The 21917-nt window shown below is 36.3% G+C and overlaps 1 protein-coding gene across 2 annotated transcripts in view; it reads right to left on the reverse strand.

Moving 5' to 3' along the window:
- Window positions 1–18794, reverse strand: part of LOC145692740 (protein GUCD1) — a 43338-nt gene extending 24544 nt beyond the window's left edge. Inside the window, exons 1-2 of one of the 2 annotated variants that reach the window (XM_081768173.1) lie at window positions 18463–18794; window positions 2724–2883 (exon numbers count right to left, since the gene is read on the reverse strand). In XM_081768173.1, the coding sequence (XP_081624299.1) occupies window positions 2724–2883; window positions 18463–18490 (188 nt within the window). In that variant the 5' untranslated portion in view covers window positions 18491–18794. Of the gene's footprint in view, window positions 1–2723; window positions 2884–7212; window positions 7367–18462 lie in introns of those variants that run through there. The other variant, XM_081768172.1, reaches the window with a different exon arrangement.
- Between the last annotated feature and the right edge of the window lie 3123 nt (window positions 18795–21917).

Consider the following 21917-nt stretch of genomic DNA (forward strand, 5'->3'; position numbering starts at 1 on the left):
TACCATTGACACTCGATTTCATACGTATCAGTAATTCTGTAATACCAACTTGGATATCTTGTTTATGAGACAAATCTTGCATCGTCACATGGAGAACATATGTATTAATTTGATGAGTAATCCCATTGCAGTGAGTATACTTAAACTGAAAACGTGTCACACTCATACGCAAAACTTTCTTGCATACTAACAAGGGACATCACCCAATTGTCCGGCTCCGACTTCAATGAAACTTTTTTTGCTAATAGAGGACATGTATGTATTATTTGTGATGACAGAAATTTTTGCCATGGTACATGTTTTCTATTTTTTTTATAATTTTTAAGAGTTGTGATATGGTTATTAGAAATTATTGCAGAAGTCCTTACTACCCTTTGTAAACGTAGTGTTAATGAAAGAACAACCATGTATATACCTATAAGGCATAGGGGGAAGTCGTATGGTAGGTATGACCTTGACGGCAGCCATCTTGAAATCCGCCATTTTGAATTAAGGTCAAGCTTTGAAATGGGAATAGGGTAATGCGATACATAATTTCGGGTTAGAATTTAATCAGGAAGACAATGGTGAAGTTAGTTTTAAGATATGCTCATTTGAGGAAAAGTTACAGGCATATTAATTGTTTATACTTACTATGTGCGTAAGTCCTTTACCTCCGCTTCTAACCCGCGCATTAATGATAAGTGGATAAAAGCTTCGGTAATGCACATTATGTCTAGAGGGAAGTGATACGGTATGGGTATTCTTGACGGCAGCCATCTTGAAATCCGCCATTTTGAATTAAAGTGGTTATGAAAAATTAAAACCATAGCATGTGACATCTCATTTTAATAGTAAATTTGCCCAAAAATCCAATAGTATGCTTATTTTTGGTCTATAGTTAACCAGTATGAATTTAGGACTGCTTCTAATGTGCACCAAACGTCCATTATTCGATCTTTCAAATGGCAACACTCCTAATTTTCATGTTTTAAGATTCCAACTGGCACTTTGCAATTGTTGTTATGGCTCATGTTTTCTAAATTTATTACTTTTTTTTTTTTTTTTTTTTTTTTTTTTTTTTTTAAGAGTTGCGACTTGTCAGTTCATGAATAGTGTTGGGATAAGCATCCAGCAATCTTTCTGAATTTTAAAGACTTGCCATGTAATTATTTATTTCCTATACCTGTCCAAAAACTCGTTTACTGATATGAATCATCGCACAACGAAACAACTCCAACGTTGCATTCAGATAATACCGAAGAGGTAGCTTGTAATGGATAGTAGATGAGACGAGAAATCAAATGAAAATTCACTTCAAAAAGAAAAACGAAATATGATTGTTGTGTAAATCAATGGTATTTTGTTTTGTTTTATATTTATTTCTTTATTGTATGGTTGTTTATTTTCTATGGCAATTTTTTAGCTAGTCAGTCATTCGTTTTAGTGATTATTGTCGATTGTTCATGTTTGTAAGATTTATAATCAGTATTGATCGTGAACTCGATTAAGTTACACATCTTTATAAAAGAGGTAACTGTTTTCATAGTGCAACAGTATGCTGGGAACAGTCACATTATGCCATTTGATATTTTCTATCATTGCTGCTGTTCCTTTAAAGTTGTATTTATTAAAAATAGTTTATTGTTTGTCGTTTGCGCAACCTGTAGGATACATTTCTTAATAATTTTGTGTTCGAATAACACCAATTTCTTTTAAATTTATTTGTATTTCTTTACGTCGCATATGTCCATAGGTTCCTCATGTATTCTGGTTTAAAATAAATCATTACATTGCAAGTCTTCAAAATTCAGAAAGATTGCTGGATGCTTATCCCAACACTATTCACGAACTGACAAATCGCAACTCTTAAAAGATTAATAAATTTAAAAACATGAGCCATGACAACAATTGCGAAGTGCTAGTTGGAATCTTAAAACATGCGGTGAAAATTAGAAGTGTTGCCATTTGAAAGATCGAATAATAGACGTTTGGTGCACAATAGAAGCAGTCCTAAATTCATACTGGTTAACTATAGACCAAAAATAAGCATACTATTGGACTTTTGGGACAATTTACTATTAAAATGAGGTGTCATATGCTATGGTTTTCATTTTTCAAAACCACTTTAATTCAAAATGGCGAATTTCAAGATGGCTGCCGTCAAGGATACCCTTACCGTATCACTTCCCTCTAGACATAATATGTATTAGCGAAGCTTTTATCCACTTATTATTAATGCGCGGGTTAGAAGCGAAGGTAAGGGACTTATGCACATAGTAAGTATAAACAATTAATATGCCTGTAACTTTTCCTCAAATGAGCATATCTTAAAACTAACTTCGCCATTGTCTTCCTGATTAAATTCTAGCCCGAAATTATGTATCGCATTACCCTATTCCCATTTCAAAAACTTGAGCTTAATTCAAAATGGCGGATTTCAAGATGGCTGCCGTCAAGGTCATACCTATTATACGACTTCCCTCTAGAGCTTATATGTATCTACATGGTTGTTTTTTTATTAACACTCCGTTTACAAAGGGTAGTAAGTGACTTCTGCAGTAATCTCTAATAACCACATTACAACTCTTAAAAATTATAAAAAAAATAGAAAACATGTATCATGGCAAAAATTTCTATAATCACAAATAATACATAAATGTCCTCTATCAGCAAAAAAAAGTTTCACTGAAATCGGAGCCGGACAATTGGGTAATGTCCCTTGTAAGGTTAAGTTAACATACCTTTTATTGAAGCCTTCATCCTGACAGACTTGTTGGAAGTTATTAAGGAACTGTTCACGTCTTACTTGTGGCAAGACCATCAACACACAGGACACACCGCAGTCCCAGCTAAATCTCTGCCGCTGATGAAACAAATCTAATTTTACACGAACTGGAAGACCTGTGGATCAGAAAAAGTTGGGTGTAATTTCTACTAAACCCAATGTCATTACAGCCCATGAAAGAATATGACTGTTCAGTCGGCTTTTAATTGCATGATGTGTTGTAAGTGTATCGAACTTATTTCTGGCTTTCTTGACGTAAACCGCTACCTCTTAAACACATCTTCATTTGTCTCACGATGCTCGGAAAGTTCAAACATGCTGTATCTCCAATAGGAATCAAACCCGAGACTATACGGACCATCTTACCAACAACGCGCACTAACTATTCGGTCACATGGGCAAGTAACAACAGAACCTACTAAACAGTCTTCAGCATTTCTATTCCACGATGGATTTCACTGCTTTCTATTCCACTATATTATAAACACTAAATAGTATGATTTACATGAAAATAAAATTGTATACTTATCCAGTGGCTAAGCGGCTAGCGTACGCGCCTTTGGCGTGAGAGACATTATTGTATAGATATGTTATTTTATGAAGGCTACAACAACACTTATGGTTACAATAAGACTTTTTTTTAAATATGTATTTTTATCCCATTCTTATCTTCTAAACTCTTGGTCCCACGAAAAAATGTATGAACTATCTTCGTACGGAATTTAATTGTAGTATAAAGGTAACCAAGAGAGTTCTGTCGCTTTTCACTCATCACTTTCGAACATTGATATGTCACCTAAGACGTACCTGGAAGATTAAAAATAGTACCCAACAGCATCGACGACCTTCTGCCAACGTTCTGGAGGGCTATGGATTCCATCGCGATAGAACTTGGTGGGCCGTGAAGCGAAGAAAGTATCAAGTGTAGTTTGCACCTCTACTAGGGATTTGAAGTGGCGTCCCTAAGGTGCTTGTCCAACGAATGGAACAGGTGATAATCGGACGGTGCAATGTCCGGGAAGTATGGCGAATGCAATAATGTTTCCTATCCAAGGCGTAAAATGGTATCTCGGGTCATCCTAGCCACGTGGGGCATAGCGTTGTTCTGTAACAGGAAAACCACTTTGTCATCCAGAAGTGCTGGCTACAGAGTTTTGAATTTTTCTCGAACACAGCTCAACTGCTGCCAGTACACAGTTGCATTGATGCTCTGATCAGCTAGTAGCACTTCTCGATGCACGATTCCGCGAATAGTCCACCAACACACAGGAGGATCTTCTTCTGGTGCAGTGCTGGTTTCGGCTGGTTTGGAACCGGTTCATGGGATGCTAACCAATGATGACGGCGCCGTGGAGCTTCGTACAAGACCAACTTCTCATCACACGTCAACACCTTGTCCAAAAATGGCTCCTTCCTCAGACGAGACAGCAAAGAAACACAGGTGTCTGCTCGCGTTGCTTTCTGGCGTGGAGTCAAATCATGTGGAACCCCTTGACCCAACTTGTAGTGATTCCCAAGTTCATGGAGATGCTGCCGAATGGTTTCCCCACTCACGTTGAATTGTAGTCCCAGATCCTCACATGTTTAGCCACTGTTCGCCATAATTTCTGCCTGAAGATCTTCATTTTGTATATGTGTTGGTGTTCTGGCACGTGGTGCGTCTTCGAGTGTTTCATCACCGTTCTTAAACTTGTTAAATCACCGCTGCACTGTCCGCGTAGTTAGGACACCCTCAACACAGGCCTGGCATATCTTCCGTCCCGCTGCAATGGCGTTTGACCGCAGTTTGAACTCGTACAGCATACATGCCCTTATGACGCTCTGTGGAGGTCCCATGTTCACTCTGTCCTTACGCAAGTTCACGGTGTAACTGAACTGCCACAACCAGCTAGTATGTTGAATATACCCACACCAACAACTAACCCTTGCCTTGTCTCCATTCGCATTCAACTCACGGTGTGAAGGCCAACTGAACACAGACCTCCACAAAAAGCGACAAAACTTTCTTGGTTACCTTTATATAATATAATTTTACTTCAAGGATTTTTTTTTTTTTGCTAAACCTTGTGGTTTTTTGGATATTAGAGAAAAACTTGTAAAACATATCCTTAACCCCGCTACATTGTCCGCTGAACCTCGAGGACTTTGTATGTTTTTACGGCACTCACCCAACAAGTGTGCCAAATTTCAAACTACACGTTTTATTTCTTCTAATCAGTGCTTTTTGGTCTTCGTTGATTGGACTAAAGCACTTTGATTATTTGTATTACTCGTTTTCTCGGTATTTGTATTTCGCCTCTTTCTTTTTTTCTTTTCTTTCTTTCTTCTACCTATCCAATGTCTATTATTTAGTGAAGAATGACATTTCTTGGTAATTACATTCTAAGTAAAATAGAATAATTGCAGAAAAGGAACAATGAAACGCACGTCATAAGCAAGATCTTGTTCTTAATTGTAATTAACAAATTTAGTTAATTGAAGTCCTGTTGTAGTTGACCATCCTTTGATCTTCTATATAAATAGCAAGAGAGAAAATGAAATGTAATCTTTAAGTTTTACGTCCCACGTTTATGCCGGTTAGGCTAAAGGAGGCGGTGATGATGAGAGATGAGTGAAACGGTGCAATGAAGAAAGTGGGAGGAAACGGGAGAACCCCGAAAAAACCAACGAGCACGGTGTTTGTCCACCACAAAGTCCCCACGGCGCGAGCTGGGATCGAACCAGGGACCCCAAGCACCGGAGGTGAACACTACCACTGAGCCACCGCGCCCCCTATAGCGAGAGAGAGATAGAGGTATGTGTTTTTCTTTTCTTGTTCCAACTGCTTTTATTTTCCTTTGATTCTGCAAAAAATATAATTCCTTAGAGATTGTTTTCAGACGCGAAACAGACTAATAACACCACTTCAGCTCGGAAATATTCAAATCGGCTTTTACTAAATAAATTATCCCGCATTTATTCAGGTACTTGGATGACCAATTTAAGATCATTCCCTGCACGACTGGTTAATTTTCTTCACCTTTTAGTAATTACACAATCAACTTCTAAACGTCATGCTAATTTCCTCATGGAACTTGTACTCACACAGTTACCGTATTAGATGCACCTTTTTTTTCTTTCTTTGAGAATAAGTCCAAAATACAGGATGCACCTTATACGCCGATACAAAGAGTTTAATTATTTCAATGTCAATAAGTTATCCAATTCTGACTTTTTCGATGTCTTCCTTGCTTTTCCCAACAGCATTCCGGTTACGTAAAGTTCAATGACTCAGCAACGACAAGTTTACATACAATCGCTCTATTGACCATTTCACGGTACGTAGCACTGATGGCTCCAAATATGTTAAGAGGCACGGTGGGTCAATGGCAGAGCGCATATCTCTGGTGCGTGGGGGTCTCTAGTTCGATCCCCGACCAAGTAAGTTTGTAGTAGCGTGTTCATAGATTTTCTTGGGGCACTTGTTTCCTCCTACTTTCTCATTCCACCAATTCTCTCTTCGTCATTCACTTGATTTAAACATCATCTTCCTTAGTCCAAAGAACACAATCGTAGAACGTTAAACTGCAAGGTTTCATTTTTCCAAATACGTTAGTTTGCTACAAGAAAATGATTTTATGTTTAAAAGTGATAGATTTTTATGATATACAATATTTTTTTTTCCTTTCAGAACTTAATAGAGAAAACGGGAACCGTTATGTCAGCAAAAACAATAAAACACCCGAAAAAATGAAATGAAATCTTTGAGTTTTACGTCCCACAGTTATGTCGGTTAGGCTAAAGGAGACGGTGATTATGAGAAATGAATGAAATGGTGGAATAAAGAAAGTGGGAGGAAACGGGAAAAACCCGAGATAACCCACGCACACGGTGTTTGCCCACCACAAAGTTCACTTGGCGGGAGCAGGGTTTGAACCCGGGACCCTATGCACTAGAGGTGAACGCTCTACCACTGAGCCACCGCGGCCCAGTAAAACACCCGAGTTCCTCTTCTGGCCATATTATTGGCATACGTGAATTAGGCGCTGGAGCCCTGGATTCGATTCCCGGTGCGGGCAAATGTGGTTCGGATCCAACGTGAAGCTAAACAACGCGTCTCATATAGTCTCAGTGCTGAAGCGGACGATAAACTCCAATCCGCTAAGCAACGAACCCGTTAGTATGCATGAGAGCTCCTCCCGTGGTTATATGGTTAGGATACGTGCACTTGGCGCGGAAGATGTGGGTTCGATTCCCGGTGCGAGCTCATATGGTTGGTTAAAAAGGGATGCTCCACTCTCAATTAACTAATTGAACAAGTAATACGTCACTATTATTTTCTTTTTAAAGGCAATAAGCATGTAATTACAAATTTGAAGACTGTACAAATAAACACACTATTACACTGTACAAGATTTATCCAAAACCCATACATACATAACATATGATCAAAATCGTTCACTTACCCTGTAATAGCAAAGTTGACTTAGTAATTTTCGCTTTACTTTCGAACTCAGATACTTTAAGCTCCCGACAGAAAAGGAAAATGAAAACACAAACAACTGCAACTAAAATGCAAAGAAACCAAACTGGATCCACATACATCAGTGACACTTGAGATTTTAGCTTAATAAGAATCGCTACAATTACGCAAAGCACTCAATTGGTAAGCCACCCGAATGAAATGAATTCATACGTAACACCCAAGTTATGTTAATTGCTTTCTTATTACGTCACTATACTAAAACAATGTAGTTATCTGAACATGTCACAAGAAACTGGTTTAGCCAATCACCTACTACGACTAAAACAACAATAAACATAATTAGTTAATACTGTCAATTCCAACATAAGAACAATGAAGTCTTTTTGTTTTTGCAAAACATTTTTTTATCCTTTTTCTCAAATCTCATTTCTTCATTTCCGAATTACACTCAATTACGTATTTTAATGTCAAAACTTCTGTTTGCAAAACGTTTGCTTTTATTTTCTTCGCGAAACCACATAGAAAGAGTAAAAATTGAGTTGAGTTGGTTTTGAGTGTAACGTCTCGTTCAGCAGCGAGACTATATGAGACGTGGATCTACTGATTAACGTGGAATCCGAAACACATGAGCTCCCGCCGGGAACCGAACCCTGGTCTCCCACGCGAAAGGCACGTACGCTAACCGCTTGGTCACGAAGGAGCTCGGTTAAAAATTGAGTGTTTTTATTTTGCAATCGGAAAGTCCCAGGTTCGAATCCCGAGACTATCCCCCTGACATTTCAAATTGATGTTGGGGCCGCGATGGTTTAGTGGTAGAACGTTCACCTCTGGTGCGTGGGGTCCCTGGTTCGATCCCAGCTCGCGCTAAGTAGACTTGTTTTGGACAAACACCGTATGCGTGGGTTTTCTCGGGATCTCCCGTTTCCTCCCACTTTCTTCATTCCATTCTCATCATCATCGTCTCCTTTAGCCTATATGGCATATGCGTGGGACGTAAAACTGAAAGATTTCATTTTTTTTTCCAAATTGATGTTTTTTCTAGGAGTTCCTTCAGTAAAATCAATCGAATGCAAGAAGTTACTTGACTTAATAGGATGCATATTCAGTTTTGCAATGGTAACGTGCTTTTAAGGCTTTCTAGGGCAGAAAGTGCTTTTAAATATTGCGCTCACTAAAAAAAAAAAAAGTTTAAAATGTACTGATTAATATCGATTTGTTTGTTAATTATTACAAATTTGTATGTTGGCTTTTGTATTTTACTCGTTATTATGGCAACGAATCACGGTATCTATGTACACTCATGTCCAAAATTATTGTCGCTTGTCTATAAATATGTTGTTGTAGGAATATAATTTGATAACGGATTCGCCCGGTATTTCTTATAATGTTAATATGTGTATAATCGGCAAAGACATGTATGTGGTAAATTTTCTTGCCCAATTAGTAAATTTTGTTTTACTCATTCTAATTTTCGTATTTATAATTCTTTTCCTATGAAATTTACCACAGATATACATTTCCTGATTATAAACATAGTATCAGTATTAAAAGTACCCTGCAAAATCATTATCAAATTATATTCTTACAAGAAGACATTTATAGATATGCGACAATCATTTTGGACATGAGTGTACTTGTTTATTTATTATAATGAACATATAACAAATTAGAACACCGATATACAAGGACATTTGTACGTTTGCTGTTGTATATAAGACAAATATTTATAATATATTGGATACATAAATTACCTCAGCCAATGTGTAGTTATTTATGCGTAGAAGAGTGTGGATATTATTTATTCCAATAGTGAAAATAACGAACTGTGGGCAATATAAGGTGGTTGTAATATCCATAAAAAAAAAAAAAAAAAAAACTTAAAAGCCACCAAAAAATTGTTTCGTTTCGAAAGGAAATGATTGCCTACTTCAGTACATATCTTTCCAGAAAATTAATTGATTATGAAACTGCATGCCGTTGACTACCTTCTTCCTAATAGCATTACCTTCCTTACCTCCAGTAGTCCTAAATAAGTTTATAGTGTACTTTAATACTCTTCTTCATGAGCAATAACCGAGATTTTTTATATAGGTAAATAAAAATTACTATGTCTGTGACTTCATAGCTCTTGAACGACCGGATCGATCTCGATCAAATTTTCAACATAGATAAAGGTTGGATCTGGAATGGTTTTTATCACTTCACTTTGATGGTGCAACTTAAGGGGGAGGGGCAAGATACATAAAAATGATCGAAAGTGACCGATATTAGTACCGAATCCATAATTTTCGGGGTCGCTGAGTAACACTTCCGACGTCACTTAAATCCAAATTCAGTCCGCAGCTTCGGGGAAGGGATATATATAGGGTGGCCTAAAAGTAGGCATACACCCTTCAAGTTAGGATCGAAAATGACCGATATTAATGTCGAATCCACAGTTTTCGGGGTCGCTGAGATAAACAGTGACACTTCCGATACTGTTTAAATCCAAATTCACCTTACAACAGTAATATTTAATTTCTATTATTTTCTGATTTTTCATTATATTTTAACAAAAAATTGACTCCTTACCAATGAATCCTCCCTTGGAAAGTTTAAACCCTTTTTTGACGTTTCGGAGCTCACAGCTGGTTCTTTCCTCAGTGGCAAGGTGAAAAGGATTAAAACGGAAAGGAGATAACAGGAATACAACAAGGAATACATACCACAAAATAAAGATAACGTACAAAATGTAGGTTTTATTGGACAAAAGCAGATTTTATTAAATTTTGTACGCATATTTATAGCCATGTTCCTACTTAAAATACCATTTAACTGTTCATGTTCTACTGTACACACGAAATTATGGAATTATGGAATGTTGTGGGGCTGCGGCGGCTCACTCCTGGTTCGAGGTTCCTAGTTCGATCCTAGCTCCCGTCAAGTAGGCTTTGTAGTGGTCGGAGATCTCTCATTTTCTCCACTTTCGTCATCCAACCACTATCATCAATCTTATCATCATTGTCTCCCTCACCCTCGGTCATAGTTGTGAGACAATGAACTAAACTTAAAATAGAAAAAAAAAAAAAAAAAAGTCGCACAAGGAAATCTGAAGCCCCACCCACGTTTCGTAGGGCATACTGTGCACCAGTAACACTCGCTTACATTTCGATTTCGAAAAAGATGGAAGTAGACAATTTTGCAGAGTAACCAAGAGGGTGTGTATTTCTATATAACATAGAATTAAAAAAAATAAAATAAAAAAATCAGCTCATAATTCAAATTCCTAAGCCAGTCGTCCTGATTGAAGATTCCTTTGGTTTCTCTCAAAGCAATAGGAAATTACTCACGTTTAGGCAAATACTGAGAGATTACCTCAAGTTCAGGAGCCAGAGACAAAGAACGGCTTATTAACCATATATATATATATATATATATATATATATATTTAATGAAGAAAAACTGAAATGTTGGAATTTTTAAATTCTCATTTCAAGTTGCCAATTTGCTTTCTTACAATATATTTTACGATTAAAGGGTGTTTCTGACATACAATAATTGCACTATACGTCACATACTCCACCAAATACGAAAAAAAAAAAAAAAAAAAAATCGGGAGTATCATGATCTGATTCTCGTCAGTGAGATCTTTAGTAGATAGATAGTAAATAGATGGATAGAAGATACATCTTTAGTAAATTCCTTATTTATGTGAAGCGTTTTTGATTTGTAAATAATGACACACGGAGCAAGATATTTTATTATTTTTTTGTGTGTGTTAATATACGAGCATGTACTACAAAAGCATTGAGAATGTAGTCACATTGCTTTTTATTCCAGCCTATATGAAATGCCCGTCCTTTGCACAGGGAGAGTTAGTTCATGGGAAATGTTTGAGCCGCCTCTCCTCCTTAGGTACGTATGGTGCATGGGGCCCCTGGTTTGATCCCGGCCAAGTAAGTATGTGGTGGACAACATCATGTCCGTGGGTTTTATCCGATACTCCAATTTCCTCCCATATTTTCATTCTACCAATTCTTCCATCCTCAATCATTTGCAATCATCATCGTCTCTCTCAGCCTAAACGGGCAGAATAATGGGACGTTAAACTGAAAGATTTCATTTTCTTCCCTTTAGGGTAGGCATATCATAAAAGCTCCATACGATATTCTATTTTTGGCATAAAATTTGAATCCCCTTCTCCCTTAGGATAATTCTTTACGCAAAGTTACATGATAAAATCCCAGCTTAAGAGTCTTCATCCCGGCGAAATTAAAATACCGCTAATTTTACAGTAATTATGTGATATCTTCAAATAGATAAAAGATAATCGAAATGTGGAACAAGAGCGCCCTACACAATATTATTTTACATGAGAAATCGTTATCACGACTCACTTATCTGCTTTCGATTTCGAGCCATTTTGAAACCCGGCATTTATTTTCGCGTTTCTAAACGGCTGAAAACGGAAAGCCACTAGGTGACTTGTGGTAACGGTACTTCATGCAAAATAATATTGTCTAGGGCGCTCTTGTTCCATATTTCAATTATCTTTTACCTATTTGAAGATATCACATAATTACTGTAAAATTAGCGGTATTTTAATTTCGCCGGGATGCAGACTCTCAAGGGAGGTAAATGTTCAACTCATTTCAAACTGCTTAATTGTTTTTCCGTGACGCGATCATAAGCAACAGGCAACATCGCTTTCAATGTGAAGAAAACTATACAGAATGCTCCTTTAAAATAAGAATTCTCATTATTATTATTCAAGACGCTATGACACGTTTCTACTAATTTTTAATAAGGAATTTATATACAAAGTACTATGTTCCTAAATTGTCACAATCGTGAGATACTCATTTTTTCGCATAGATTTTGGCTATCCACTCTCCTCTTAGAATACGCATTTTAATCAAACTAATATAACAAAAACCCAGCTCGAGGTACGTGACAACTACATCCAGAAATTAATTTCAAACGATTTAGCCGTTTCCCCGTAATACAATCATAAACAAGATCCCTTCCATTTTTATATAATAAGATTACAGTTGAACACTGTTACGGGCTCGAGCGCAAAGAAAATTCGCTATGCATGATTCTCAAACATTTTTCTTCCACTGGTATCTTGTTCTGTTGATGATTTCTTGATAAATACATATTTACATATTTTAAGGTAATTCTGAAACTATGTATATACTAAGAAATACAATTGAATAAAATAATTACAGTATTATAAACACATTAAGATTATTATTTCCAGTCTTTTAAATTGTATTGTGTGTTTTAGCCCCTACCTTCCCCCCCCAAAAAAAATGAGGAATTTTGGGCTGGAGAAAATTTTAACCACCTTGGTTAACACTGCAATAATTTGAACTTCTTCAATATTCCTCATACTTTAAGATATACCCCCTTTTTAATCACAGTATTACTTTATAATAGATACGTAATGGATCTTGAAGTAAAACTACATCTTAACTAACTCTTGGCCTTCGGAACTCGGAGGTTCAATGCCGAGTTCACAAAAGCTGTCCATTGACTTCTACTCTTACCCAACTGGATTTGTATTCCTATTTCTGCGAGATCCGTCTTAATATTGTCCTCCCATCTGCGCCTAGGTCTTCCTAATGGTTGTTTTCCGATTGGTCTTTCAGTCAAGACTTTGAAAGCGTTTATACTTTCTTCGATTCTAGCGACATGACCCGCCCACCTGAGCCTCCTAGATTTGATGACCCTAACAATGTTTGGTAAACCGTATAAATTATGTAGTTCCTCGTTATGATGTTTCCGCCCCTCCCCATTCCCATTCCTCTTAAGTCCGAATATTCATCTCAGGATTTTATTCTCAAATGCTTGTTTCGAAACCATACAGCAAAACATGCATGATAAGTACATGAAAAGTACGTAACTTCAAAGACTGAAATCGTTAATCTGCAACATAAGACACCGGTTAGTGCTTACGATAAAGAAAATTAAAAAAAAAAGAAAAAGAAAAAAGTAAATCTTATGAAGGACTACCGTAAGTAAGAAAAGTAATGTTTTAGGGAAAAATAATGAAAGGGATGTAGTTCCACAAACGACATTGGTTTTCTGAAAAGCTGTGTGCTGAAGAAGGCAATTACTTTCTGCGGAAACGCTCCCATTTAGATTATTTTGGGGGTAAGTATGTTTTAATGTATGATGGGAGTAACTTCAATATATAGGCCTTAGCAACTTTCGTTCCTTTTAGTGATTTAGTTTAAATGAGTAAAATGCATTACTAGCTGTGTCTGAAACTTTTATCATATATATAAGGTATTTCTTCCAGGTTTATGTAATTATAGACTATAGAACATTGTTTTAACCAAGAATCGAATTCGAGATCATGTGCAAGAAGGGCGAGCTATTGCTTTCTAACTACATTAGTATTTTAAAATAATCTTAGTGTGTATATATATATACGTGTAATGCTAGCCGCATAAAATATAGGCCTAATACTGTAAAGTGGAGGAACGAGGAAGTAAAAATATTTTTGTTGAAAAATTCGAAGAAAAATGCCTAAACAAGAAAAAATAGACGCAAGTAGTAACAGATGGTGGGATATAGCAGGCTGCAGAGAAGTAGTAGGTATGAAAAAAAGACAAGGAAACCATGGGTTATAGAACAGATGTTGCAGAAAATGATGGAAAGAAAAGTGTAGAAACAAGTTGATACGGAAGAGGACAGAAATATGTACAAAAAGTTAAACAATGAGTTACGATGGGAATCAGACAGAGCAAAGGAAGAGTTTTACAAAAGAAAATGCGAGGACATAGAAGAATTAGAAAGAGTTGGGATTTATGAGAAAGTGTACAACGAGGTGAAATCTATGGGACTTCAGAGGAAACGACAAAAGAGAATAAGAATGGGAAGGTAGTCAGCGAGAGAAGTGAAGTCTTAAGAAGATGGAAAGGATATGCTGAGGTCTTATATGAGAGCAGAGATAGACCGTGTGGCCTAGATCTTGAAATAGAAAATGAAATACGAGAGGATAATAAATGATTTAGTATCCTTCGGAATGAGTTTGAAAAAGCTATAACTGAGATTAGGAATGGAAAGACAACAAGGACAGATAATACATTAATCGACAAAGGCAAGAAAAAATTGTTCCGACTCTGCAATGACATATGTGAAACAGGAGAATGGCCAGAAGATTTCCTGAGATTGAATATGATGCCGGTGGCGAAGAAATCGAACCCAGAGAGATGTGAGGATTACAGAACTATTAGTTTCATACCACATGCAGCAAAAATTTTGCTTCGAATATTGAATAAGAAGATTGCACGGAAGAACAAATGTAAAAGTTAACGAACAACAGTTTGGGATCAGAAGAGGTAATGCTACCAGAGATGCAACTGGTTTATTAAGCGTATTCCGTGAAAGGTTTATAGATAAAAGAGAAAGACGTATATGTTGAATTTATTGATCTAGAGACGGCTTTTGACAGCATGAATTGGGAACAGTTGTTGAGAGTTCTGAAGTGTGTTGGCAGTGTCGGCTTTAGCGGGTAGGCACGGGCCTATCCAAAAATTTTGAAAAAATATATAAACGCTAAAAGATACAATAAAGAGTAAATATATTTCCCACTCTTTGTACTAATGACAGATAATTCTTTAACAAATAGCATCAACCACTATTGTAAAAGTAATTTCCTACTGTCATTAATCAATCAAATGTGTATATCTATCCATAAGTGAGGGAGCGGGCCTTCCCAAAACTAAAATTCTAAAGCCATCGTTAAATGTTGCGTTGCAATGGAAAGATCGAAGACTCATAAGAAACTTACATATGAACCAACAAATAAATGTTAGAATAGGGGAGGAAGTGACAGAGGAAAGTGCAACTGGAAGGGGAGTTCGACAGAAATGCCGTCTCTCGCCTACATTATTTACTGTCTATCTAGAAGAGACAATGAAAAAGGGCCTACATAGTGAAGACTGCATTTCAGTAGGAGGTAGAATGATTAGGTAGATATAGCGCTTGTTGTGGAATTTGAAAAAAAAAAAATCAATTAGATGTTAGAAAACTTGACGAACGACTGTGAGGTGCATATGGGATGAAACTGTTAGAAAGACAAAATCCACGAAGGAGTCGATGTCAAATATAGTAGTAGGAGGGGAGAAAATAAAACAGCTGACTTAGTTTCCAATATTCGGGCAGTATTATTAGTGATGATAGGAAGTGCGAACGTAAAATAACACCAAGGAAAGGAATAGCGAAGTAAGTCTTTAGGAGGGAGAAATGCTTATTGGGAAAAAGGTCTGGATCGAGATTATCATTTTAAATTTATGAATAAAAATGAAACTTCATTATAACTTAAACATGGCAGGGGGGGAACGGGGGAAGTAGAGAATGTTAAAAAACGGTATCGATACATTTCTTATTTCCCAAAAATTTGACATGATATAACAGTAAAGAAGAAGGAATTTTGTGAATTTACTCTAAACCTACATGATTCCCTTAGATTACAGAGATAAAACTTTAAATTCTCACAGATGTGATTGGCCTGAAGAGCCCCTACTGACTAAAACAAAGAAAAATTAATGAAAACGTCCATATTGGGTAATTAATGACATGTTTCAACATTCCGACGAGAGCTCATGCAGTTTGGATGCCACATTTAGATCCAATTCTCGTATAGCCTTGCTCCTGAAGGGGTCACTAAACTTAAACTCAACCAACCAATGTTTCAAATAATGTTTACTGTACGCATGCTTGTGCTCAATTCGTGTTATTGTACGCCATTTGCCACTAGATTTGTCCTGTGTTAAATGTTAATTAAATTGCATCTAGAATATCACGTAAACAAAGGTATGCAAATACAATAATAATGAAACAAAAAGGTTAAGTGCCAGAGAGTAAGCCCAGAAATATGAAAAAATACATAAAATTTATAGGAAAAAAACAGCGAATCGGTTATCTTCGTGAAATTCGTATGAAAAAAAAAAGTGGAAGACATGCTGCCATCAGACATTAGAGTGTAACGAGGAAATTTGTAGAAAGAAGTTAGTTCCATGTGATATTTCGATTATTAGTTTTATAACAATGTATGTTCGTGAGGAATAGCAGTTATTACGTTTTGTGAAGAGGGACGAATCATTGAAATTGAGCAGAAAGTGTGATAAATGTAGGACGACTGTAAAAATAAGCCAAAACCAGGTAAAGAAAAAATAAATAAAGTTTACAGGAGGAATGAATTCATGTTACGAAAGAGTAATTGATTTGTGAGTAATCTGAGAAGTGAACAGCACGGAAAGACAATATGTGCAATGGACGAGTGGAAAATGTTGCAGGGACTATTTGCAGTTAGCGGAAGAGAGACCTATATAAAAGTATATGAATACACAGATGGAACTATTTGGCCGTTTTGAGCTATGGCAAAATGACGCATTGGATATATTCCAATTCTAAACTTCGTACTTACGTGAAAATACACTACGCAAGTTTTTGGAAGCCGTCTATACAAACTGTGAAGGTAAGTACAAATTTAAGTTACGGTGAAATATCAAACTTAACCTAACCAAACCAAGCTAATATTTAACAAAATAGTACTTTTTTTTTTTTTTCAAAAAAGCTGCCCCCTCCCGCCCCAAAAGCCGACAAATAAAGAAATGGAGAAACAGTTACATATTTAAATGTGAATATCGTAGTGATGGTGTGAATGTAATTACAGTTAATGAATTATGAAAACAATGTGAACCTTGTATTGATGGTGGAGAAAAAAAAGCACATGAAACGTTATTTATAAGAGTACTTATTTAAAATCTCTACCTAAACGTGAAGGTAAGTAATCGCAGTGAATGTGTTAAGAAAGCAACTAACCTAATGTAGCCTACTGTTTTAGCGACATCCTCGTTTGTGTATATACCTACCACCACTGACGCGCCTGTTCCTTATAGACGCATCCCCTCACTACCGCTCTATTCGCTCCTGTTGCACGTTTTAGTGGAGACCTAGCACTAAGTGCTATAAGTAATTCGGCACTTCCGCTAAATGGGCATACCTCTACGTAAGAAATGATCGGATTACCGAGAGTATAGTGTACGGTGAATGTTTTGCAGAAGGGATCCAGAAGTACGTAGAAAATATAAAATGTACGGGAAAAATGGAAGATGTACGTACTTAGACCTAGCATTAATAGAATAAGCGAAATTCTATCAATTTTTCGAAATTTATGCTGAACCCCTACACTAACATAGTATAACATAAGTAAGCTAACATGTAGTTTCTGTTTACATAAGTTTAGCTCAGGTTAAGTTAGTTTATGTTAGATTACATTAGTGTAGGAGTACAGCATAATTTCCTAAAAAAAAAAAAAAAAAAAATCGCTTATTTCTGTTAATATTAGGTTAGGTTATGTTAGATCGGCCTATGTTTAGCAGAAGGGGTCCAGCTTTTTTCTCTAAAAAATGATACAATTTTGGTAGTTTCTGTACACATTCGGTTAGTTTAGGGTAGGGTTGGTTAGTTTAAGTTAGGTTAGGCTAGTTTAGCTTACGTTAGGTTACTTTAGGTTATGTTATATTAGTGTAGGGATCCCGCATAATTTTCCAAAAAATGATAGAATTTCGCTTATTTCTACTAATATTACGTTAGTTTAGGTTAGTTCAGGTTAGCTTACGTTAGTTTATGTTAGGTTAGGTTAGATTTGGTTACGTTATGTTACGTCTAAGTACTTGCATCATTCATTTCTCCTGTAAATTTTGTGTTTTTTACGAGCTTCTGGACCCCTTGTACTAAACATACTCCGTTAGATCTAAGTACTTGCATCTTCCATTCCTCCCGTAAATTTTGTATTTTTTACATACTTCTGGACCCCGTCTGCTAAACATTTACCAAAGTAGGAAGTCGCCAATATCATAGAGTAAAAATATTCCTATTCTATGAAATATTTTTACTATATGCTTAGCAGAACGTGTTTTGAAGCACTGAAAACAATGTTTTTACTCAATATGTACTGTATCTCAATCCTATTCTTAATCTGCACTGACAGCTTTTAGCACGATTCTCATACCCTTCACAGCTCATGATAACTTCTGAAGCACACCTGTTATCTAAAACTTAAATTAGGAATTCTAACAACTAAAGTCATCCCTAAGGGTATTATAGTAATTTTATAATAGCTCATTAAACGTAATATATATAGATTAATGCCAAAATTTGTTTTCACAACACACTAACGCCCACACAGCCTTTTCACCTGACGGAATGCATTCGTTTTGTATTTTCTTACCGTTTTGAAATCTCTCTTTTTCACCCATTGTTATGTGATGTTTCTTGTGTTTGGACAAGTCACATAATAAATGCTACCTCCGTACGTTCTTAGATGAGGCTTTGTCTTCAAGTAATTTCATTATCTCGTTCAAGTACTCACTTCCGTTTATTTCACAGTTGTTTATAAACACCTACGCACCGACGTATGTATTTGTTTTTCGCACTTCAGAGAAGCGATAAAATCCGTGAAATCGAATAGTATGATGAGTCTGCGAGTGAGCAGAAGAAAATGGATATTGTTTACTTCCAGAGACGCATGCGCCTTTTTTAACAGGCGGTTGCTCTACTGCTCTCGTTTAGATTATCTGATGGTTTAATTTCTCACGCAAAAAGTCTCAAAACTAGATAATGAAAATGCACTGCTAAGCTTCATAACTACGTACGAAATTTGCAATCCCAAGTTTTACGATTTATCAAAACATATAAACTAATGAAGAGAAATAAATTAGATAAACGAAAAATAGATAAACAGAGAAGAAAGCCAATATTTATTCAATGCTTCTGTATACAGTAGACTTTCGATTATCCGGACTAATGTGGCGGACGAGCAGACCGGATAACAAAAGGTTCTACAGCTACTCACTTCTTGCCTATCGACACCATTAAATAAATAAATAAATAAATAAAAAACCGCCTTGTGCCAAAAACCATCTTGTACTCATATTTTTTTTTTTGACCTCGTACTCCAGGCCAGTTCCTTAATAAATGTATCTTATATTGTGCAAGACGTTTTAATGCTTTGGCAACGATCAACATACATTTATGACATACAAGTTCTAGGGTCACGTTAAATCCCAGCGAAGTATATGCAGGGCCGGATTTAGCATTTTGGCGCCCCTAGGCCCAATAATTTTTTCCGACCCCTAGTCTGGTTAAAGTTACTTTCTTAAAAACATTTATTAAAAAATTACAGCCAGTTCTCCCGTGTTTGAGATCAATGTTGTAACGAAGTTTATGCATAATGTTGAAAAATAGTTTAACTTTACCAACAATTATTTGTTCCAATGAATCAGAATGCTTTATTAGCCTGATTTTTTAAAATCAATTCAAAAAATATGTTAAGTTATGGCTATTTATTTTTATTTCTAGATTTTTTATATTTTTTCTCTCGGCCGTGCGCCCCCTGGGAGCTTGCGCCCATAGGCCCGGGTCTACCGGGCCTATTGGGAAATCCGGCTCTGCGTATATGCCTTTTAATTGTCAAAGGGATGTTGAGTGGTTATGACTTAAAAGTCAGCAGGCTATTCAGACTTAGGATCTTTCTCGTTTCAGAAGGCAACACTGCATATATATCTCCGCGTATTGTGAGTTCTTACACAATCACATAAATCTGATATTTAAATGGTGGCCATTTCGAGAATGGTGCCCTACACTAAAAAGTTTTTTTCTACGAAAGTTGTTTCTTTTTTCATTGTTTTCAGTACAGTCAAATGGGGTAAATGAAACGTGGGTGAATGGAAACAAAACTTTCAGATTACTTTTGGATTTATCTGGAAGATAACTTAATTAACAAAACTGAAATTTCTTACCATAGTTTTATACGGTTAAGCATGGGCGTCTCTGGCATGTTAAAATTGGGGGGGGGGGAGACGACTAGAATGCTAGTAGACCTCATCTAAATGAATAAACTGGAATCTGCTGTACTAATGGGATCCGCTTTTTCTACCTTTAGCAACACAATTCATAATTTTCTTCCATTACTGGTAGACAACTTGCCGAAAAAAAAATAAGTTTATATATAATATGATGCTTAGGTAATTTCTTCACCTTGACATTCCTACCGGTGAATTCCTGTCAGTATTCTTAAACGTATTTGGAGCACTGTAGTTTTATAGTTTTCATATATTTCGATTTTTTACCTAACAAAATGTTAACTATCTGAAAGAAGTCTTACGATGATACTTGATTTGATTGCAAATTTCGAATATTTGATTTTCATTCTTCTTCTGTATTCTTAAATCTTAATAAACTCAAAAGGTATATATCTACCTTTTTGTTTTTCATTTCGCTGTATGTTTTTGAACTTGTCCAATGAATCTGCCTCGTTTACTTCGTTTTCCGTTGTCTAAAATGTAATTTATTCTTGCTGTCATCCGGCTCCCCAATGCATTCTTTCCATCTTCCTCAAACTCAATTCGCTCATTAGACACTTATTTCTACTTTAGTTTTTATATTGTCATAGTAGTTGTCCCTTGCTGCCCTTCTACAATATTCTCATGAAATTTACTCTCATATATAATATTCAAGTTTTTCTATCTTTTTAAATTCCTGGTCACCTTCGCTTCTATTGCGCAATTTCCCTGTCTTTGTAGATTTCCCTTCTTAATTCGCAGATAAACTTTCTATACATCCTTTCCTTCCCTTCTCCAGTTTCCCTTCGTCATGGAAACCAATTGTTAGACCTACTGGTTAAGCAATGAAAAAATTGTGTGCCTGCAGCCGAGACTACTTTGACTAACCAAGAAGCGTAACTTAAAAAAAGAAAAAAAGAAAAAAAAAAAAACATTCTTTGAAAGTGACACACGTCAGGTGGACATCCTAATCACATTAACCTAATGTTTAAGAACAGACATAACTTTAATTTGTTCTGCCTATATTTTTACTTCCTCCATATAGATCTAAATAGTTTCAGCATTGATCCATTTATCTCGTACTCAAAATATTTGGGGGGACGCGTCCCTCTGTCCCCCCCCCCGCCAGAGACGGCCGTGAGTCGAGACAAAATATTTTAGTGAGTCGCAGCGCCGCAACTTACATTTTTTTTTAATGGAGGGACAAGCATTAATATTTGAGCCCCCTAGAAAGAAAAATAGACCTTTGTGGGCCCTCGAGCACGGCAAGGTCTGCGGAGTCCTTAGTTACTATTCTGGGCCCCTTCCATACATGCCAAATTAATTAAGGGGACAATATTGACAAATCTCAAAGCCATAGAAATAAGTACTATTTCTAGGGTCCATAATAGTAGACATTTTTTTACTGAAATGCGCCCACGAATCATTTTTGTTTTATTTACCTTTTGTGTGTTCTTTTGTTTATGTAATGTGGTGAACCTATTTGATGCTTCTGTTTATGGCATCTTAATATCTCTATAAGAAGAGTAAACGAAGAACACAGAAAAATAAATGTCTCAAGATTCATCCCTTAGTTTCTTAAGGTGGATCACTACGTATTCTCGGTGCTATGCTAAAGGCTGCTTGAATAGTGCAGCGTTGCCAGATAGTATCGAGTGTTACTGATGCCAGATAATAAAGGAAGTAATGATGGAATTCTGCTTGCATAATTGCTGGAGAAATTAGTTTTTGACTTTGCCACAATTCACAGCTAAGTTCCGCTTCTCAAACTGCAACGCTAGAATCCAGGAATTTTCTTATTGTAACTACCACAGTAAAAGTTCAAATTTGGTAATAACGCATT

This window comes from Thermobia domestica, chromosome 8 (assembly GCF_964235325.1).
Source record: "Thermobia domestica chromosome 8, izTheDome1.hap1.1, whole genome shotgun sequence".
NCBI classification, from domain to species: domain Eukaryota; kingdom Metazoa; phylum Arthropoda; class Insecta; order Zygentoma; family Lepismatidae; genus Thermobia; species Thermobia domestica.